This window comes from Catharus ustulatus, chromosome 3, assembly GCF_009819885.2.
Source record: "Catharus ustulatus isolate bCatUst1 chromosome 3, bCatUst1.pri.v2, whole genome shotgun sequence".
Classification (NCBI taxonomy): Eukaryota; Metazoa; Chordata; class Aves; order Passeriformes; family Turdidae; genus Catharus; species Catharus ustulatus.
The window spans coordinates 112225539-112247228 of NC_046223.1; the positions used below are offsets into that span (position 1 = coordinate 112225539).

Sequence of the window (21690 nt, forward strand, 5' to 3'; positions counted from 1 at the left end):
TGAAGATAGTCAAACTGTGCTTTACTGTGCCATGATCCTTTGTTGTTACAGGTCCTAGTGCAGGCTAGTTATCCCTGTGGTCTGTTGGGAATGCTGGGTCATTCCCAGAGGGATGAGCTGCCTGAGCTAGTGATGCCCACACACCACCACACTGCGTTGGGCTGTGGTTCTGTCATGCCCTGGCTCCTTTGGAAACCCAGTGTTGCTGCCCTGCACTCCTTTCCAAGGTGTGGAAGTACCCCTGAGGTGATCCAGGCACAAACTCTGGGGCTGAGTTCCTCGAGCATCACATTGTTCACAGTACAAACCACTTCCCTCTCGGAGGAGGTGAGGGGGCAGTTCGTTTTGTGAACTCAGTGCTTTGATTAATCTATTCAAATATTAACATGCCTGGTGAAGTACACCAGAATATCCTCTGGATTTATAAATATTCATATACGAACATCTGCCACATCTGCATAGTTATAACTGTTTTCATAGGAGGAAAAGCATCTCTTTGAGGAAGGTCCAAAGTAGCAGAGGGTTTCTCTCGTCATACCTGTCACTTAGCAAGTTCTGTAACTTTTAAAGATCTCTTACACTTGCATTATTTTAGAGTTAGCCTGGTCTGCAAGGATTTAACTCCATAATAACTGCTGTTAATGTTCCTGGATCATTTTTACTATGTGTATGTGAGCTAGTATATGTTTTCTACAGCATAAAACAGCCTCTTTGATCATTTGCAGTCTGATTTCTGCCACTGGCACAGTCCTGAAAGAGCTATGCTTTGCACAGTTAATAGCGTCAGATTTTCCTTATAGTGTTGACCTCTACCTTTGGTGCTAAAAAACATGCCTTCCATTTTCAATGCTTTGGCACAAGCCTTCAAAACTCCATGTCCTTTCTTTTTCTTTTTCTTTTTTTTTTTTTTTTTTTCCTTGCTTTACAGTTTTACTTATTTATGGTCATTCTGCTCCAAGATGTCTTTTCACTGGGTTTTCTCCTAGCTTTGTTCATCTGAATTTTGCCTCTAAGTCTGCTTGGCCTCCTTTTCCTAAGGAAAAAAAAAGAAAATAACCCAAAAATATAATCAGCAACGTTGTTTGTCAGTAGATTCTTAACAATCTACTGCAGCTGGCTTGCTAGTTATTTTTTAAAAAATACTTTTTTTAAAGTTTGTCATGCTGGAAATCTTTGTTGCTTCCTAATTTTTAGGCATAGGGAAGGCATTTCTTTTGGTAAACCACCAAATCAGTGGGCCCACAGCAACCATATTATCATTTTGCTTTGAAAAAGAACTTGAAAAGATTGTTCCTCAAGTAGATTCAAATTGAGTCCTTTACTGAATGTCTTTTTTTTTTTTCCCTCCAGAAGCTCTATTCAATACTGTAGAGTTGTTTCTAAGGAGTTACACTAATTTTTTTCATTTATGCCATGAATATACTAAGGACCACAGAATAATTATTTGGACTATTTTCTGGGTCCATCAACTACAAAGGGTGAAAACCATAAGAATAACTGGAGTTTGCAATTCCAAACTTCCTGAGTTCTGAACTTTGACTTCTTTTACTTAAATCGGTATTAAAGATTGGTGTGAAAATGATGTAAAATTTGTGTGATTAAGACAAGAATTGTATGGTCCTCTACAAAGGGGGATGTCTTGCTTTTATGTAAAGTTGTCATTGCAGACTATTCCCTGGAGAGCAAGCAGAGATTTGAAACTCTGATGAATGGCTGTTTCACAGAGTAGGTTCTTGCCTTCCTGCTCTATCTTTTTAACCTTTGACATTACTTTGGTTAGTCAAAAGCAGTTTGATCCTATTATTTCAAGAGAAATCATTGTTTGTCTTTATGACAAATTACAGATAGGTTAAATTTTCAAGAGCTGTTAAGTCTCAGGCTCAGAAGTTATTTAGGCATTTTGAAAAATTTAATCTACATTTTCTACGGTTTTGTTAGGTTTTTTTCATTTCTTAGAGTTCTTACAGACAAGGACCCCAGGAGCTTCAGCTTCACCTTCACTTTTATTTTACATTTACAGCATTATGAATCTTTAAAAATAAGTTGCAGCCTCCCCAAATTACGCTTCAGTTGAGCAATTTGGTGTCCTTAGGAATGCATTGAATTATCTTAATCACATTCTCAATGATATATTACTACCTTTAAAAATTATCGCTAGGAGAAAATCACAAGTGTATAAGAAGGAGCTGAAGAATAAAAGTGTGACAGTTAAAGAAAAAAAGGAAGCCTAAAGAAAAGCCAAGACATAAGTTAAGCTCACTAGAAAATTAACTTTAAGAAAGAGTGTTTCTTTGGTGGTATTGCAAGTGTGTGTCTCTATAACTGTAATTACTCTTCAGTACAGCCATGGGGACCAAAATCTGCTCTCACTTGAACTGGTGTGTTGGTTTAGAACTGGGAAATACTCAGTGTCACTTAGAAAGGCTTTGTGTCAGTTAACTGCATGAGACACTGCACAGCCACACAGCTGAAGCAAGCTCTGATTATGGCTAAGTAGGTACTGCTTGATGGAGTATTGACAGTGTCTTCAGTAAAATAAATTGTCCTTGAAACTATTTTTTCTGTAAAATGGTATTTCAATCAGTTTTTTCCCAAACCACACTAATTAGAAAAGTCATTTAACCATCATTAACAAGGTACATATTTCCAGAATTTGTTATGAGAAATGATGTTGTTTCAAAATGTATTTTATATTTGTTATCCAGTTTAATGAAATTTAAATAGCAGGTTGATATGATAGTTCATTAAGATGTAAAATGGTCAAATACACTATTTTCATTTTAGAATGTCATGCTTTTAATTATGTTGTTGCTATTTAGTACTATAAAAACGTCCTATTTTCTAGGTCAGTGTTTCATATTTGTGTTATGATTAAAACAGTTTGACATTTTGAATAAAAATATACTAATTCATTGTATTAATTAAAAATAATGACCTAGAAAAAACATTTCCAAACTAACCTAAAGACGTCAGTGCTGAGAGACATGACAGTTGTGCCATATTGTCACTATTAATGACATTTTCTACAGCAAAGTAAAAATGTACATACAAAGGGGAAAAAAGAAATTATTAACTATTTTCATTTTTAAAACTCTGTCCATGAAATCTTAAGTCCACTGAAAGGGAAAGGGTCACAGGTACTTGGAAAGACAAAACCAACTTTTGAAATATTGACATTTCATGTGAAACATAAAGGGCAGCTTTTGCACAGGTAGATGTTTGTTCTTCTTCAATACATGTTGGCCTTCTGCTGTCGGAGCAGGGAGGGCAAGTACACGAGAGGTGGAATCACAAAGTCCTTGAAGTTTAGCCGTAGATTTTTAATGAGGTTGTTCCCAGGGTTGTTAATTTGTACACATAAACTACGGTTCCCACATACTTAAGTAAAAGTACCACCATTTTCATTATATATATATCTGTGTGTGTGTGTGTGTAAATTTATGGTTTGGAGACATGAGATAAAATGAATGAAATTGTAATAATTATCTCCCCTGAAACTGGTTCAGACACACAGCACATGCTGATTAGAGACACCAGGTTCTACTGTGTCATAGGGCCAAAATATCATTGGAGACAAAGTAAGACAAACTGTTTTGTTCCTGAGGAAAGCAAAATAAAAATTCAAAAGGCCACTGACAATAAATGGTGGTTGTTTCATTTCCAATCCTGTATGTTCCTTTTTGGAGCTTTCATCACCGACTTTAAGGCTGCCCATTGTGAGGAGCCCTCCTCTAACTTGGTTCTAAGTCCTGGTTTTGTGTGTCACAGATCAGTGAAGTAACCTATGGATGAACATCTATCAATTCCCATCAAGAATCTTCTATCTAAATTAAATCCTCTTATTTTCTACTTGTCTAAAGCTGTAACATATCCCCTCTCCAGAATCCTCATGGTTTCAACAATAGTTTCCAAAGATACCTCCCAGCCCTGCACTTTTCTTACATTTCACTATCTTTAATGCCCACATTCAAAAGTGGAAACAGTAAATGCTTTCCTGCGTATGTGGCTTTTCAGATCAGTGCAAGTGGCTTTATGGACCCCTGTAAACCTGCAAAGCTACTGTTGGGCAGCTCCTGTTCTAGGTATTTCGGTCATTAGCAAGAAAAGCTGCGAGTACCTTAAATTAAAATAGATCTTTGATTTCCCACTAGGACATCCAGAGAAGAAATTCACTTCAATTCTTTTGTGAAACTTTACAACTTTGTCTTCCCAGTGCGGGCTGGAGCCCTGGTGAGGCTGTCATTTGAACTGGAGCTGTGTTGCAGTCTCTTTTGTTCTCTGCTCGCCTCAGATGCCGGCTCGCTGCCTGCTGGCGTGCCGGAGCGAGCAGGATGACTTGTGGTGACAGCTGTAAAGTTGCGGATGGGAGCAGAGAGAGGAAAAAAGCCCTTGTTCAGTTAGGAGGGGTTTTATATCTCTCTGTTGCCATAACTACACAGAAGGAGAAAAACATGCTTCTTTCATGCTTGTCTAGATTCAAAATTGCCTGTTGTTATCCTTTCATAGGTTCAGCACCTTTGCGGGTTGGCTGTAGTAGCATTTTCGGATTATGAAATGATTGTGAAATTTGTATATTGCCTTCGCAGTTGAAATTTTGACTTAATCACCATGTTTTCTGAGGTGTTCCTTTGTTTTCATTTGTTTCTGAAATGTTTTAACCAAGTCTTATCAACCATCTTCATTATGTGAAAGCCATTCAGCTCTCAAAATAGTCTTTATAAGCTTGCTTAGTTCTTAGAGAGCCCATAAATTTTAATACTCATTAAATAAATCTCTGTCCTTTAATCTCAACAGATTTTTTTAAAACTGCCTCTCTTGTATTTCTTTTTCTATTTTTTTTTCTTTTCTTTTTTTTTTTAATTCTGAGTTTGGCAAAGCAGCTACTTAAGCACATCCTGATAACTTAATTCTTTCTGAATAGAAACAACATTTGCAGTTAAATGGTTTCTTACATTATCAGCTAGTTACGCCTCATTTTCTCTTGCCATACTGTACAAACCCCCTGCTCAGGCAACATGGAGACTAGGAAGTGACTTTACTAGGATTTATACAAAAATACTTAATAATAACAGAAATACCTTCCAAGAAGTTTGCTTAAAAACAAAGGTTTAAAAACCAAGGTTTTACACTATTACAGGAAAACATTAGTTAGGCAGGAATGAGAAGGACATTTTACAAACTGTTTCCTAAACAGCTACAATAATGTTAGACTTTGAAAACTTTACAGTGATTTAAAATGTAGGAGAAAAAAAAACAATTATAAAGTCTTTCACATCTTCAGGACAGACAGAATCTAGAGAGTTGAAATTATTTTAAGTAGGATGATGTTCAGAAGAAATCTTGACACAAATTATGGCTTTTTTTACATAAAATACCGTGTTCTTAAAGCTCAGGGGGCCCAAAAACTACCTTATTTATCTTTTTTTTTTCAAACCTGTAGTCATTTATGACTCTTAGGTAAGTTAACAGCCCTGTATTTAACTACTACAATAACTTCTGTAGTCGTGAATAGTCATGATTGCAGTCCCCTACACCTGCTGAAACTACACAGCAGGGAACTGGTTGCTGAAGGGGAGTTGTTGGATTGCAGAATACCCCAGGGAGGGTCTAGATTTGACAGAGAGCATTTTCTCTTTTTTGTTTTTTTTTCTAATTCTTTTTTCAATATTTGATTACACTTATCTGTTCTGATAGTGTAATGAATTGCTAAGTCTTATTGTGGGGACACACCAAAAAAACAAAAAAGAGTTCTCTGTAATATGAGATGTCCACTGGACCAAGAAATATTGTCACATGCATTTAATCCCATACATAACACATGCCTGGTACTAAACCAGCCTAAATACTGAGATTTAATACTTCGTTATTTATAGGTGATGTATAATATCTTCTGAAAGGGTGAGATTTCAGTGCCTAAGATTTGAATGCTTTTATTTGCTTTCATTAGGCATCTTGTACAGCAGTATGTGCATGTTAGAAAATATGTGCATTACCACTGTCTAGTAAAAATGCATTTCAAAGACTTATGTTGATTACAGTTACGTACATTTTATGAAAAGCCTAAGCCCTGCCCCTGTTGAAGCTGGACAGCACTGCTTTGTTTACAGTGGGCAGAGGAGCAGCCTCATCCTTGCTAATTAATGCATGTTAAGTGCTTTGAAGTCTTTGATTGTCAGGTATTATATCTTAGAGTTGTCGTATTTTGGGGTTTGGGGTTTTTTTGCTCTAATAGATGCAGTTTGCTCTGGATACATCACTGATTTGTTTTCAGAAACCTTTTTTTTTTTTTTTCTTTTGGAACACAAGTGTTTTGTTTGCTGGCTGGTGGTGCAGATGTGCCTGTGGCTGCTGTTAACACACAACTGGCACCAAAACTGGTCAGTGTTTCACTGATGTTGCCGTGTCAAGAGCCTGTTGATGATCACACCATCCGTTTCACAGATGGGTGCTGCTTGTTCAGAGCCTTCAGAACTGGGAAATGTTTAGCTAATGCCTTGCACTGCATAAAGAGATCAAAAAGGTCCAAAAGCTATCTCTTAGTTTTCTGCTACAAGCAATTAGGATAATACTGAATCTATCCCAGACCATGTAGTAATAAATATTTTAGCTTTCCCTTAAGTGTGGATTGATATTCAGGTCTGCCTGCTGGTAAATAAAACAATCAGAACTAAATTTCCCTTTGCATCTCAGCTATTCTGCATTTACAGTGCTCATAGATTTTTTTTTCCCTTCTCTTTCTGCCTGTCTCTCTCATTTTGTCTCCAGAGAAAATTATTGTCTGCCTGGAAATCAAGTTACAGTGCTAACTGACACAGTGGCATGTTATATGTGGAGAGGGGACCAGACTGGCAGTTTGCTGGGATCTCCTGGGCTTTGTTTGCCTTGGCCAATATAGAACAGGCTGCAGCCAACTTTGTATTTAATCAGGGGTGAATTCTGAAAAAAACCCAGCAGATCATGATATAGGAAGCTACATCTTTATCTCAACATCTCAGTGGGTATTTTTATGCTGGGTCCTTTGGTCTTGCTGCCTTTCCTTAGATGGAGGACAGTGAGCATTGGAAAATAAAAGAGATCAAATTGTCACAGAATTCTTTTCTTATTCTTTGCATTCATATATGTGATATAAATGCAGTTCATTTTCAAATCTGGTCACATTGCTCACTGTGCATTTGTAACCCTGTTTGATTATAAATTAGCAGGCATGGATACCATAGAAGACTTTACCTCATAAATCAAAGCAGCAAAGTCATCCTAGCCCCCAGACTCCCTTTTTTATTATTTTAATGCATAACTGTGGTACCAGAATCTCTCTAAAGTTTCATCTAAAGCTTTTTTTTTTTTTTTTCCCTAGAGATTAGGGGTGTAGTTCATCTCTGAATATAATCAGAAAATATGTTGAAATAGTTCTATGGCCTAATAGAGGGAAATACCGACTCTAATGTGTGAAGGCAGCGTTGAGGTACCTCCTAATGTCAGTTCCAGTGATGATAATAGCCTGAGAATTAGTTTCAAAACATGATGTGGTGACTTCCCTGAGTTTTTAGTATATTTAGAAAGGTTCCATTTACACACACAGTTGCAGTTGTCTCCCTCAAGTGAGTAATCACCACAGCTGACTTTGTTGACCCTTTCTCATCATAAGGTGAGAAGAATTTGCCTGTGTGAACAAAAAAAAAATATTTAGCACAACAGGACATGTCATTGCCAACAGTCCTTTGAGTAGAATTATCATACACAGCCACATATGTGTTGTTCAGCAGGATTTAAAAATATTTTCCAACTCTCCAGCATCTGTTACTGTTTTCTTTAGCAGCACAGGTGTCTTAACAGTGTCAACACAATGAAGATCTAGACAGGTTGGTCTGCACTACAAAGTCCTACTGCCATGGCTGTATCAGCTTGGAGTATGACAGCTTCACACCTTGCATTTCACATTGCTGTGCTGGCAAAACCCAGCAGAAGATGACTCTCGTTGCCTTTGTTCAGGGGCTGGTGTAGCTGTGCCAGCAGTGATACCTCTCCATCAGCATATGCTCCATCTTCACCAGGGTGTGTAGCTGGGTAGCACAGGCTTGTCAGGGCGTGGCCTTGCCGTGTTCATATTCAGTACTGAGCTTTTCTCAGCTCATTTTATCTGGCTTAAGGGCTTAGGAAAGCAAAATATGCAGGAGATAACCATAACCAGTTGAGCATTTTCACATGCCTTGGGTGCAGAATTGTGTCCTGTGGAAACTCCATAATGAATAGAGACTGAGAGAGGACTGGGCACACCAGTATCATGCAGACAGTGTTTGCACATCCCAAACCTTTAGCAGCCTTGGCTCTTTGCAGTACAGTACAGACTGAGAGTGCTTCACCATTTGTCTGCCTCCCCCACCTCTCCAAGAAAGGATCTTTGCACTGGCAGTCCCAGCTTTCTTACGCCCCCTTCTCCTTCTGCTCTTGGTAAAGAAGTTCAACTGAAATTGAGTTCCAATAAGGAAAAAAAAAAAAAAGTGGAAGTATTTATCTGCAACAGATTAGTTTTCACCTTTTGCAAAAAAAAAAAAAAAAATTACTGTCTGGTCACAACTATTTAATCTCCTTTGGTAATCCCTGGGGAGTGACAGTATATCCTACCTGTCCAAGCACACAGAACCGGTTGGGTTGTGCCTGAGATGGGCTCTGTCTCTATTCAACTGCAGAGACAGTCTAGATAACTGATGGATAACCTTCAGGGTCCAGGAAGGAAACTTAAGATCACAGGGGTTCTTTCCCCAGAGGGTGATTGGGCACTGGAACAAACTTCCCAGGGCAGTGGTCACAGCATCAGCCTGACAGAGCTCAGGAAGTGTTCAGACAATGCTCTCAGGCACATGGTGTGATATGATACTTGGAGCTGTCCTGTGCAGGGCTGGGAATTGGACTCAATGGTCTTTGTGGGTCCCTTCCATCTCATGCTATTCGATGATCTGAAACATCCTCATCTGTTAATGATTTTCACCAGACTTCATTAATTTCCCTTTTCCTTTCACGCCAAAAGAAATTAAAGGACCTATTTCTTACCCTCAGTCCCAAATAAAAAGCTGTTCTCCAGAGGTGTGTGCTTGTCTTCACATCACAGGGAATATGCTGTAGGTGATTTTTATATTTACCAGCTGAGAAATAACTAACCCCCATCCTAAACACCATGGGAGACCTTAAGGGATGGATTATTTTCATCCTGGTCTGCCAGGTCAGGGTGTCTGGAGGAGTGGAGAACAGCATCAGCCACTGCAGTGCCAAGTGTGTCTGCTTAACTTCATCAGCCTGGCCTCGTGATGCAGCTGGGCGTTGAGTTGTTACCTCTCTGCAGCTGCTTCAAGCCATGTATCAGCAGCACCAGGGTACATTCAGCAGGTTATTGGGGTACTCTGCAGGCTTTGGGGCACTCTGTGTGTCTGTGGGTGTGGTGAGGAGAAGGAGAAACTTGTCAAAAATCAAAATGTTCTGAGTTCTTGAGTGGTTCACGTGGGAAGAGTTGACCATGGCACACTCCTTCCTGTAACTCACAGCTTGTGTTTGACTTCTAGATCTTCATGATTTAGTTTCTTGTATCTACCCATACACTACCACTATAAAAATAAGGATGTGTGGGCAGTGCTGGTGTTTAATGGTTAAAATTATTGTTTTGCATAACTAGAGTATAACCTTAGGAATTAATCTCCATACTTATTAAGGGAAGAAGGTAATTAGATTTTTCCTCCTGGTAACTTTTCTTGGCTTTCTCCTATTTTCTGTCCCAATCATGAAAGCATGAGCCTGTGTAACTAAGCACTGGTCTCTTGCATGTTCCTCACAAGAATAATTAGTGATGTTTCATCAATTACCCTTTGCAGTTTTATAAGATGTTAGTTTTCCCAAGTAAACTATTTTAAGAGCTGTTTATAAAAATGGTTCTTCCATATTTTATGGCTCATTATATTTTAGCTCTTAGTTCTCCCTTTTAAAGCTTTATCTACTAGAATTTAAGTAAAGAGTACTATATTAAAAATGGAAAGAAACCTGAGAGCTTCCATTGTGCCATGGGAATGTGCATTAGAGAGGGTCTTTAAGTATCCTGTCTTCACTGTGCTTAAAATACAGAATAAATAAACTTTGGGAATAGGTTCCTTCTTCTTTTGTATTTCTGATTATAAGTAATTTTTTTAAATATTCACTATGTAATTTCTCTTCCCTTTACTTGATCTACACTATTACACAGTTGTGCTTGGTCCTGTATTTGATCCAAAGCTTGTGGGCTCTTTAGTTTAATTTGTAATTTATCCATTAATTAAGAGGGAGAAAATGTGGTGTGATGGCTGGAGCTGGGGACCAAGAATCAAAGCTTCTGAGTTCTTCCTGGCTCTGTTCCTGACCTGAGGAAAGTCACTTACACCTTCTGACCTATATTGTCTCTGGGAGTCCCAATATAATTACATTAAATGCCCCCAAGCAATGATAATGGCAAGACAGAAAATGCTGCCATTCACAAGCTCCTCAGAGATGTTCAGTTGCAGGTTTCAGGTCAAGTCCCCTTTAGGTTCAGCCACTACATAGCTCATGTAATTTTGGGGGATCTCTTGTTCTTTGTGAAGAAAATATTCAACCAGTCTTTCACTGAGAATGATTTAGCATCAGTAGTGAAGAAGGGGACAGAAAGGGCTGACTTGGTTTTGAAATCTCGTTCAATGTGTGTGTGCACCTGTGGCAGGAAGGGAGAATCCCTTGCACTAGGGTAGAGCAGTGGCTGTGATTCACTGAGGAGAAACATCAGTGCTCACCCTGCTGAAACCTTGCACCTTAACTGTCCTCGCACTTCATTTTTACCTGGATCTCTTGATAAAACAAATGTTCAAATGAGGAAGGGTAAGCCAAACAAAGAAAATAAAGTCCATTAGAATGAAGAAATGAGAGGAATAAATAACCAGTAGGAAATTCCCAGCACTTCCCTTTTTGAAGGTTTCAGGAAATTCCATTTGTTTGAGGAAATGCTGAAAATTAGGAGGAGCCTGGAAGAGGGAGTAGCAGGAGAGAGCTGAGGACATTTTTCACTGCCAGGACTGCACTGTGTTGTCTCTTCTTTTACAACTCATCGGCAGGCATTATTACCTGGTGAAAAAATTTGTTTTGCAACTCATCCTGAGTCCTCATAAATCATTAATGCCTGGCTAAGCACAGTGTGAGCATTACAAATACTCTGAGAATGAGGGCCCATTCTGATATAACCTTGTGTCCAATACTAATGCCTGCTAGTTATTTGGTAATACAAAGGAGCCTGAGCGAGGAAGATCGATGAATCAATGCAGTCTCCCGACTTCCTTCTCCTCTCCACCTGCCTCTGCTCTTTCTAGTTCAGATACTAAGCTGCAAAAATTCAGGACAGTTCATAGCCATCTCTCTGTGGACAGCACTATGACTATTTAGGGGAACAAGGAGGGAATCGGAGCCTCCAAATGTCTGTAGAAAAAAGAGGAGCTTTGGTTTCTGATTAGAACTTGTTCTGATTTCTGGGTTTTTATGAGCCAAATTGCATTACTGCTCCAGACTGGTTTTGCATCCCTTAACGAATACATGCAGTATAAAGCACATTCAAGTGTGTAAAGAGCATAAATAGAAGCTGTGCCCAGGACTGAGTGTAATTAAAGGGTGCTCAGCAAGTCCAAATAATGAGCCCATTACCTGTGGGAGCTGTTTAGGGACTTAGATGCTCAAACCAGTTCTCACAATACTGGAAGCAGCACTGAGAGCACAGCATCATTAGGAACAGTGGCTGAGCTTTGTGTCTTGTTTTTCAGTAATCTTGGCCACAGTCAGGAGTCCAAGGATGGTCTGTACTGTGCTGCTTACCCTGATCTCACTTCCTAAAACCCCCAGCCCATTCAAGAGTAAAACTAAAGTCTGTCTCCTCTCCTCTCCTCTCCTCTCCTCTCCTCTCCTCTCCTCTCCTCTCCTCTCCACAGGATCCATCTGTGCAGTTGCTATTCATTCATACAGTTGTGCCCTTTGAACACTGTAATAATTGATCACAAGCTTTAAAAGAGGGAGATGGAATGAGGTGAGGTGGAGATTGACCCTTTGTGTAAGCGTAATCTTAGACTTGTATGACTTAGTCATGGATGGAGCCCTTGTCCTGAAAGGCCTCTGCAAGGAAGGTTTTAAAGTCACAGATACAAGAGAAATGGAACTTGAATAGGAACTTAGGAAAAGTGCAAATCGGGGTCAAGGACAGTGGTTGGGTGAATTTGAAAACGGGAGAGAGTATCAGAAAGTTTAGAGGGAAAAGTAACAGTCTTTAAGACATGAAATGACAGAAAATTGGTTTGAGGAAAATGTCGTTGCTGTAAATGAAAGTGGGAAAATGGACTACGACAAAGAAAGGGGAAAAAAACCTGTTCATATGTGAAAAGGGACAGAGAAATGCTTCCTCCATAAATATATGCAACTGATAAAGCACCTGGTGCTGTTCCTGTGAAACCAGAGACCTCAGTCACTTTGTCCCTCAATCAAGTGTAACACCCCTGGAGCCCAGAGCATCCTTGGTCTTTAACTGAGGCCCAAAGTGTTCATTGTGCTGTGACTTCAGGCATCACACCTCCAGCAAAAGCCTGAGACTCTCCTGCACCTGAGTGAGCATTCAGGTCCCGTTTTAGGTTTTGCTCCAAATGTATCATTGTGCTTTACCTCACCTGAATTTGTTAAAAATAGTCCCTGCTACAGCACCCACAGGACAGAGTGGTTTATTTTCCCCTATTATAGATCTGACAAAAGCCTGCTGTTATTTCTGTGCCCTCTCTAATGATCTGCTTGCTCTCTGGAGAGCACTGACCCATTTCAGCATAGAATAATTAGCCTTTCAGACACTACTGTGTTTCCATTAAATAGACATAAATGTGCAAGGTGACATTTATTTACTTAGGCCTGAAAAATATGCACCACAGATGTTGGGGCTTGGGAGGGATTCAATTTCTTTTCATGAAACGGTTGTATATTTGCATGCTTTTGTGTTGGTTAAACACTAGTGCTTGGCTGAAATGATTCCTGTTGAGTTTCCCTGGGGAACCAGGAGAGCACAGGGATTATTTGAGTCTGGATTTCACCAAGAGACCCTTTGGCAATGCTTTGGCAGCTCTTGCTCAAGCCTGTCAGTAGCTTTGAGCACAGTTACACACCCCTGAGGTCCTTTTTACTTCATGTAAGGACTCCATGTAAGGAACTGTTGTTGATTTACAGATCTGTCTGAAGAGGAATGTGTTCAGGTGTTACACTGAGGAAATGAGAACCTTGACCTATTGCAAACATAAAATAAACCCAAAGTTCTTTAGTATTTAAAATCAGCTCTTCTGTCATCTTGATCACTGGCTGCTGAACCACCAGACTATTGCCCAGGTGAAAAGTGTATTATTCATCTTGATAGCCTGCAAAGTTGGAGGGAAGTCTTAGCCTTAAAAGTTCAGGCAGCATATAAAACATGTAGGTTGCTTAGTAGTTCACATCCCCACATGGAGACGTGGCATGCTATCATTCCATTCTGCTAGCACCAATAGGCTCCATAAAAGGTGGCATCACGCAAGGTAGGTGCTTTATTGCAGGATGGAAACACTTTCATAGGTTATTTTAATCATTATGATTCTTTCATGATGTGTGAAAGTTGATTGTTGCTGTAAATGAAGCCATTGAAGGCTAAAAAATAAAAGTGCTGTGATGGTAAAAATCCTTGGAGTGCAAAAAATAGGAATTGCTATAAAAGGCAGTAATTTATTCTCTGCATGAGGTTTTTTTTTATCATAAGGATGCTTTTAAGCTAATTCTGAAACATATACAATTGTAGTCTATATAGCTGAGGTATATTGCAAGGTGCATTGATATTTTAGTTAATTTTTTATGCACTGTAATTTGTATATTATTTGGAACTGCTATTTTTTATGTTAACTGAGAGGCTTAACACATTTTTACTATATTAAGAATAAGTTATTTTGCAGGTCTTGTGGTTTTATTATTTTGACCCATATCCAGTTCATATTGCATCATAATACCATTTTTACTAATATTATTCTAGTATATTCAAAACTTATTTCCATTTCGATATATATTCATTAGCTCTTGATTTTGATTATAACAAATTATTTTAACTTTTCTGTGATAATGCATTCTCTGTGTTTCTGATTTGCTAATGCTGAAATATTTTATTTTCATTTTTAACCCTTCCAAATTTAGGAATTGGTTTTGCTTTTTTTTTTTCTGTGTATATATATTTCAGTTGTTTAGACCTACTGGTTCCTGCTTTTTTCTTTTTCTTTTTTTTAATATGTTTTGTTCGTAACTTCTGACTGTCTGTGTTGAGCCAATCTTACCAACAAAAATATCAATTGTTTCCTGTTTCTCTACTTACTTCATTACAAAAAAATGAAAAGTAAAAAGTGAAAAATAAAAAACTCTTAATGGGAACCCTGGCACTGTCTGTCTTCTCTGTTCTGCAGAAATGTTGAAGGAGTTGAACCAGCAACGCAGAGCGAAAGAGTTTACAGACCTGAAAATTATTGTTGAAGGCAAAGAGTTTGAAGTCCACCAAAATGTTCTAGCTTCCTGCAGCTTGTATTTCAAGGACCTGATTAAAAGGTTTGCCTTCCTTCCAGCTGTGATCTGCTCTGTTCTTTTGTAGGGCGCATTTGTGTCGCTTTTTTTTCCTCCCCTCTCTTGCAGGTTTATGAAGATTGAATCTCCTGTCACAGAGCCAGTAGCCATTCTTTCCACCTCCTCTGAATGTATTTCCAAACTGAGACTCAGATCCATTTGTTACACATCTGACTCGTACACTGTAATTATTTCTGATGAGTAGAGGCTGGTTTTGGCCGAAGAAAGTGTTTCACCACTGAGAGATCTAAGATTTAAACTCCACTGCTAATGGTGATTCAGTCCACAACTAAAAACTACTGCTGTCAATGTTTGCAAGGGACTCTGCCACACACGACCAAAGTCTGTGCTTCAGGCTGCAAAAAGCCATCAGCGTTCAGGTGAACGGTGCTGAGACATCGTGCAAATAAAGCATTTAGAGTGCTGTAATCCCTTCACCCTGAAATCTTTGTTACATGCTTTTGTGTGGCTTTTATGGGCAAAGGGATTGGTATTTTTATTATTTGGGGACCTTTAAAAAAAAAGAAAAGACAACTGATTAATGTCTCTAGGAAAAATTGGAAATAAGATCATTTTTCTGGTCAAAATGTAGCTCGGTCTGCATGGACTAACAGTAGCTTTTTCATGCAAACACTTCAGCTTAGGGTAGGCACAGTATGTACATTTTCTAAACATCATGTCTCCACCTTCACATTTTCCCCCCTCTGTTTCTAGCTGATTGATTCTAAACAGGGCATGATAATCTTTTTTTTTCCATTACATTGATTTTTCAATTTGTATCCTTCATATACTTGCCTAGGAATAAATTAGTACTCTCGTATTATTAGTAAGTTAGAGTAGCAAGTAGGGAGAAAAAAACCACGAGGATAACTTTCATTTTTCTCTCAATCATCAGCAAATTAATGCAGCTGCTGATTTTGCCTTGCAGTATTTTCCTGAGCAGATTGAGCCTGGACTGTGCTAAAAAAAATGGGATTAAAGAACATTTTGCTTGCTTCAAATCCTGTATTTAAATTTTGCCAACTAACACAATAGTGACTGTATTTTATTTCAGGATGGCATATTGGCTGGTATCTCCTTTCAGTGTATTGTGTCCTTTTGCACAAAGCTGGTTCTATAATTATGGATATATATTACATTTCTATGATATAACTGTACTGACTGCCTTATCAATTATTCATAAAAAATATGTTGGCCTAGGAAGCATGTCTTTTCCCCTCTGTAAATCTAATGATTGCTAGCAGTAGCTATGCCAGATCTCTCCTGTCCTTTCTCTTCTGTCTGCTCATTATTATTTAATTGTTAAGGCTACAGTATATGCTTTTCAGGGTGATAAAGAGTACAGTCTACAGGAAAAGAAAAATCATAGAACCAACTTAGAGAAACCAACTCACTGACTGTCCAAAAACTGTCATTTGGATTTTCTGCTTGTGTGCAGAAGTCACCAGGCAGCATCTGTTTCTAGAAGCACACTGACGAGTCTTGCTGCTGTATTATTTAGTTATTAAATGGAGATATGTTATGAACTTAGTTAAAACAATATAAAAAATAAAAATCCTAGATTTTGTGAAAGCAAAACCTAGATTTCATCATGCATTGTCTTTCAGCTGCCTACATAAGGCTTGCATGCATTACAAGAAAAAAATAGTGGAAGGTTTAGCTTGTTTCCTAAACTCACCACTTTTTGCCTTCTTTTACATCATCACCAGCAATAAATATTCCAGAGGTCAATTTGTGTCCACCATCAGGTCTCTCTATCCCACTTGCCTTCCATTTATAACCTCAGTTGCACACATGTAACCCTGATGGAGGCTAATAGAGTTGCACAGGTGTATCCAAGGCAAAAATACCTTTATTACTGATGATGATGCTTGAATAAGAAAAAATTCAGCTTGATGTCAAGTTGAGTTTGCAAAACTGTCAGGTGAGAAAAATAAATATTCACCTGTAAACTGAGCAAATGTGTCTTTGCAGGACAATAAACTCAGGGATGTGGGGTGGAATTTCTAAAGACTTGCTTTTTGTAGGATATTTGCAGTGTAAAGCCTTGTCCTTTCTGAAACTCCATGGAAGTCAAGGGCTCAAATTGCAAGAGGCACTCAATTTTTTGGGGGATCATGCCCTTAATAATGCAGAATCATTATAGTTCATGGGGTTAGAATGTTTACAAATACAATACATCTAAAATCCTCTATGATATTTGTTAGCAGCTCCTTCGAGACAGCACTTAAAGCTTTATGTGATTTATATTGCACTCCTTGTGTTATTATAGAAATCAAAACAAGAAATGGCTGTTTTTCTTAAAGAATAGAAGAGATCTCTTTATATTAAATATAATAGAAAGGCCATTTCAATCAGTGCAAGCCAGGGTTAAACCTTAGTGTCATTCCAACCAAAGGCACCGATGTGTCACCAGAAACATCAATGAGAATATGATCTATTCATGAAGGTGCTGTGTACATCTATAGAAACATGCAGAAATAGAATCTTTCAGAGTATTTACTTCGGCTTATTATTTGCCACAGGCTGGTTATTATTAACCTCATATTCTTCCATTGATTCCACTGTGTGTTCAAGTTGGTATCTGATGGTAGAATAGCAAGTAGTGTCTCAAAAGAATAAAAGAGAAATGTTCAAAATCAAATAAGATCAATTATTTCCTTCTCAAAATAAAACCAAACACAGATAAAAAATATAATAGAACTAGAGTTATTGCTCATCTTGAGGAAGGCAATTTGATGAGAATTAGTCATAGCAGGGAAGAAAATATGTTGTTTTTATTGCAATGATAAAAAGATGACAACCAGGTTTGATTGTCCAAAACAACTCTAAAGTTATTTACGAAACAAATTTGATAATGAGAGTGCATTTTGAAGCCCTTTTAGTTTCTCAGAATATGGGTAATCCTGTGCTGAGCATCCAGAAAATTCTCTATTCCATGTGATTTTTCTTTGAAATATAAGAGCCCTTTTGAACTTGGTTTAGTCCAGTCCTGAACCTGAGCTCAGCACCATACCAGGCACCTGTTCTGGTCATCCCCATCAGAAGCTGCACAGCACTCAAGCCTAAGCCAGGACGTGGTGTTCATCTCCCTCCTACCAGCAACTGACCATGGAAAACAATCTCATCCCTTCTCAGTGCAGAATCATCTGAAAAGGATCAGGTGTGTTAGGAACAGCAGGTGTGAAATACTCCTGATACCTGTTCCACATCACTGTGCCCATGAAGGGAGAAAGATGAGATTCAGGGGAAGGGTGAGTATCCATACAGGAGTACTGCAGTATAGGGCTTCAGGAGAACATGGATGATAATAAACAGCAGCTGGATTGGAACACTGTCCCCTAAAGGCCATCTTTCATATTTTGGGTGCACTGCCAGCCAGCCATATTGGCTCCAACCTGCTTGAATTTGTTACTCATCAAATCAGCCATCTCAAAACAAGGGCTTAATTTGTGATACAGACAATGAGAAGAAGAACTTTGAAGGCTTCCTGAAGTGTCTTTTTCTCCTAATTCAGGTTCCTGTGTGCAGGCAGCGCCCCTGGACCAATGAGAGGTGCTTATGTCTCGTTAGCTAACCAACATTAGGTCTAAGGTTGGCATCTAAGGCAGGTTGAGTCTAACCTCACCTTCTTGACCTTTACTGCAGTCTGCAGAGAGGGAGACAGACCTGCCCAAGAGGCAAGTCCTCTCCCCACAAAATACATGTCTAAGAGATGAGGTGAAAGAGGAGACCATCCCCTTTTACCATAAAAGAGAAGGTGATTTGCATAGACAGTGAACTTAGGATGGGTGTTCCATTGTTTCCCTCAGGGATCCAGCTTAAGTTGGCTGTCTAGACTTCACTGCAGTTGGGAGAAAAGATGGGAATGTCTGTAGGATGATACATCCCATCTCACAATAAATAGCATGATTTGCCTTCTGGAAGTGCTTATTTTTCATGACCCAGAGAGAAAGACCAGTCACCCAGCCTGAATCATAGTTGGGTAAAAGGACATGAATGATTACTTATGGAAACTAGTGTTTCTCTTAATGGGACATATTTATGCTTGTATGCGTACGCAGAAAAAAAAGAGAGACAGAACCAGATCCATCAAAAAATGCATCTCCAAAATGTGCCTCGTGCAGAGCACAGATTTTCTTATTTGAAACATTCTTGGTTTGGGGGAGGGAAAAAATGAGCTCTGTTTTTATATCTGTCCTAGAAGAAATGGTGGAAGGTGGGTGTGGGAGTGTGTGTGTGTGTGTTCCGGGAGGAAGGAACAAATGGAAAATCCCATGAAGAGCCATCTTTTTTATTTCCAGCTGTGTTTGGGATAGACAAATGCAGCTGCTGAATAAATGGAATTTCTAATATTTCCGTAACAAAGAAATGTTTCACCGGAACATTTTAATTTGCTGCTTTCTTCTTCTTAACCCAGAGTACTGGAATCTCTACCAAATATGACATTATTAAAAGGAAACACTTGACATAAAAATCTCTTCTGAGCCAAAATGCTTGCTTTTATAAGCAAGCTTCCACAAGTAGATTTCTCTCTGGTCAGTTGTTAAGGATGCACAGATCCTGTCCTACAAGCTTTATCTTTTCAAGATTAGATTTTAATGATGCTTTCTAATCTTTAAGTCATCTTGGGTGCCTGATTCCACTGGCATAGAGTGCTAAGTCTTATGTACAAAGAGATTCTGTCACAAGAAGCAGTATTTTGGATGCATTGTAATCTGGCCCTGCTGTGTTCATCCTTAATTTCCTACAAAGCAGACCCAAGTGGCTTCATGGCCAAATTGCTTTTCCACAATACCCTGCCTTTTTGTCAAGTTTTCAGATTTTTGATTTTTTTTTCTAAAGTACTCTCTGAGGGCTTGAAGGCAGGACAAGAGAAGTAAAGCATTTAGGGTGAGAAGACCAAATTCCTCTTGCTTTACACCTACGCAGAAGACGAAGATGTCATTCTGCATTTTACACCATTGTGTGGAAAGGGAGCATTTGGATGCACAACAGAGAAACCTGCCACTATCCATCTGAAACAGCCTGACAAAACTGCAAAAGCGTTTAGGTGTCTGGAAAACAGACTGTCTGGTTTGTGTTTATGTTCTAAAAAGCCCAAAATGAGAAACAGCAGGATGAAAGAAAAATCTACTCTTAGTGACCCCTTCATGTTTTCCTGCTTATTAAGAATCTTGCTTTTAACTCTGGGAAGGGAGCAAGCAGTATTTCCACATCTGCATACTTCAGCTCCATTGTAGAGCTGAATGAATGTGGAAACAAACTATAGCATGTAGTTGAAAACAGAGAAAGTTAAAGATAGGATGTTTGTTTCAGGTGCCAGGAGTGGTACATTGGGCCTAGAGAAGGAGTGCCAGGGGTTTGTGTTAAACCATTTAAACCATGAGAAAGGGAGGTCACATTGGAGTGTAAAATATCCTTCACCCTTTACTGCCAAGGGGCACCTGTAAATTGTGCTGTGCACAAGGTTTTTCTCTTAAACGAGGCAGTGATAATTGCTGTGTGTTGGGCACAGGATCTTGGCATGGGACACAGTCCCTGCTCTCAGTGGCTGTTTCTGTGAGCGCTGTGCTCGCTCTGCCTGCCCCTCAGAGCTCCCTGCTGGGCTTAAAATTTCTCAGCTGCCAGACCTTGGAAAACGTGTTTTCATCAGGCAAAAATGTATGGTCTTCTACATAAATGAATGGCAGCTTACAAATATTCAGTGGTGTTCTACGCTGCCACAAAACCCAACGCAGGTGTCACAGCCTTGCTGTTCCCAGCCCTGCACGCGTGGCTGTGGATTCGGAGGGTGAGTGGCTTGGGCTGGATGCTGCTCTGCAGGGAGGGGCAGAGCAATGTGCACTACTCTGAAGAGAAACCCTGGCAAGGAGGACAGAAAGGCTTCCTTTTCAAGCCTTGAGGTGCAGCACAGAAATTAAGCTTCTGCCTGTAAAATTCTGTCCTGTAATGGCAGCAGTTCGCAGAGGCACCAAGCAGATCCCTGAATCTCTCTCTCCTCTCCCTTGTTGACAGCATCTCTGTTTACTGTAGCTGGGACTTCTTGCTCCCATAATTTCTAGCTTCAACCACAGATTCTGCAAATCTTACCCAAGGAATGACAGACTAATCACCTCTCTTGCTCCAGCTGTACCCATCCACAAGCCACGCAGCTGTCATGCACCATCTCTCAAGATGCCAGTGCAAGTGACCTACCTGTATTTACTTACATCTCATAACCTTGCCTGGGCTTAACTCTGTCAAAATTCAGGGGTGAAAGGCAACAGTTATCTAACAAGGTACAGTTCAAGATACATGAATCAAAAGACAACAGAGAAAAAATTTTTCATGGCATAGAAACAGAAGCCATATTCTTGAAAACTGCCATTTTTGGGGCAATTCCAAAAGCCAGTCTTGCCCTTAAACGAGGGTAATCAAATCTCAAACTCCAACTTATTATTAGGTAGCTCCAGGGATCAGTAGTTCACTCCTTTCATTTATATCATCAAGGATTAACCACTACTGGATTGGAATAATGAATTTGAGTTAATATGGCCAGGTTATGATCATATCTGATTGCGGTGCCATCTTTTTGCTTGCATAGTATTGATCTTCAGCATCTGAAATACTCTGAGCAGTTCTGCAGGGTGGATGGGCAGGGACTGATGGAGTGAGGAGAGCCATGTGCCCTTTCCTGCCTATACTGTGGCCATAGGTGAAGTGCTGTCATGCCTTTCATTGTTGTCTCTGGATCTATAAATACTGTAGAAAAGCACTAGTAACACCCTGTAGCTGAAGGAGAAAGAACCAGTGCCTGACAGAATTAATTCTAATTACTGTAATACTGATTGGGATCTTTGGGCACTGCCATAATCATCGTAGTAGTAATAAATAATAATGGTGGTTATCATTATTTTATTATTGTTTTCCCTCTAGACATTGCAATGATGAGAAAGATTCTTGGATAGACTACCTAGATAATTACTTGTATAAATTTCACCACATTCCTAAGAAACAGATTTATTAGCTGCATGCCCACTCTGTTCTAAGCTGGTTTTTGATGGTGTAATAAAT

The 21690-nt window shown here is 39.2% G+C and overlaps 1 protein-coding gene across 2 annotated transcripts in view; it reads left to right on the forward strand.

Moving 5' to 3' along the window:
* Positions 1–21690, forward strand: part of KLHL29 (kelch like family member 29) — a 386838-nt gene that overhangs the window by 301462 nt on the left and 63686 nt on the right. For both annotated transcript variants that reach the window (XM_033054932.1, XM_033054933.1), the window contains one exon: positions 14481–14619. In XM_033054932.1, the coding sequence (XP_032910823.1) occupies positions 14481–14619 (139 nt within the window). The remainder of the gene's footprint in view (positions 1–14480; positions 14620–21690) is intronic.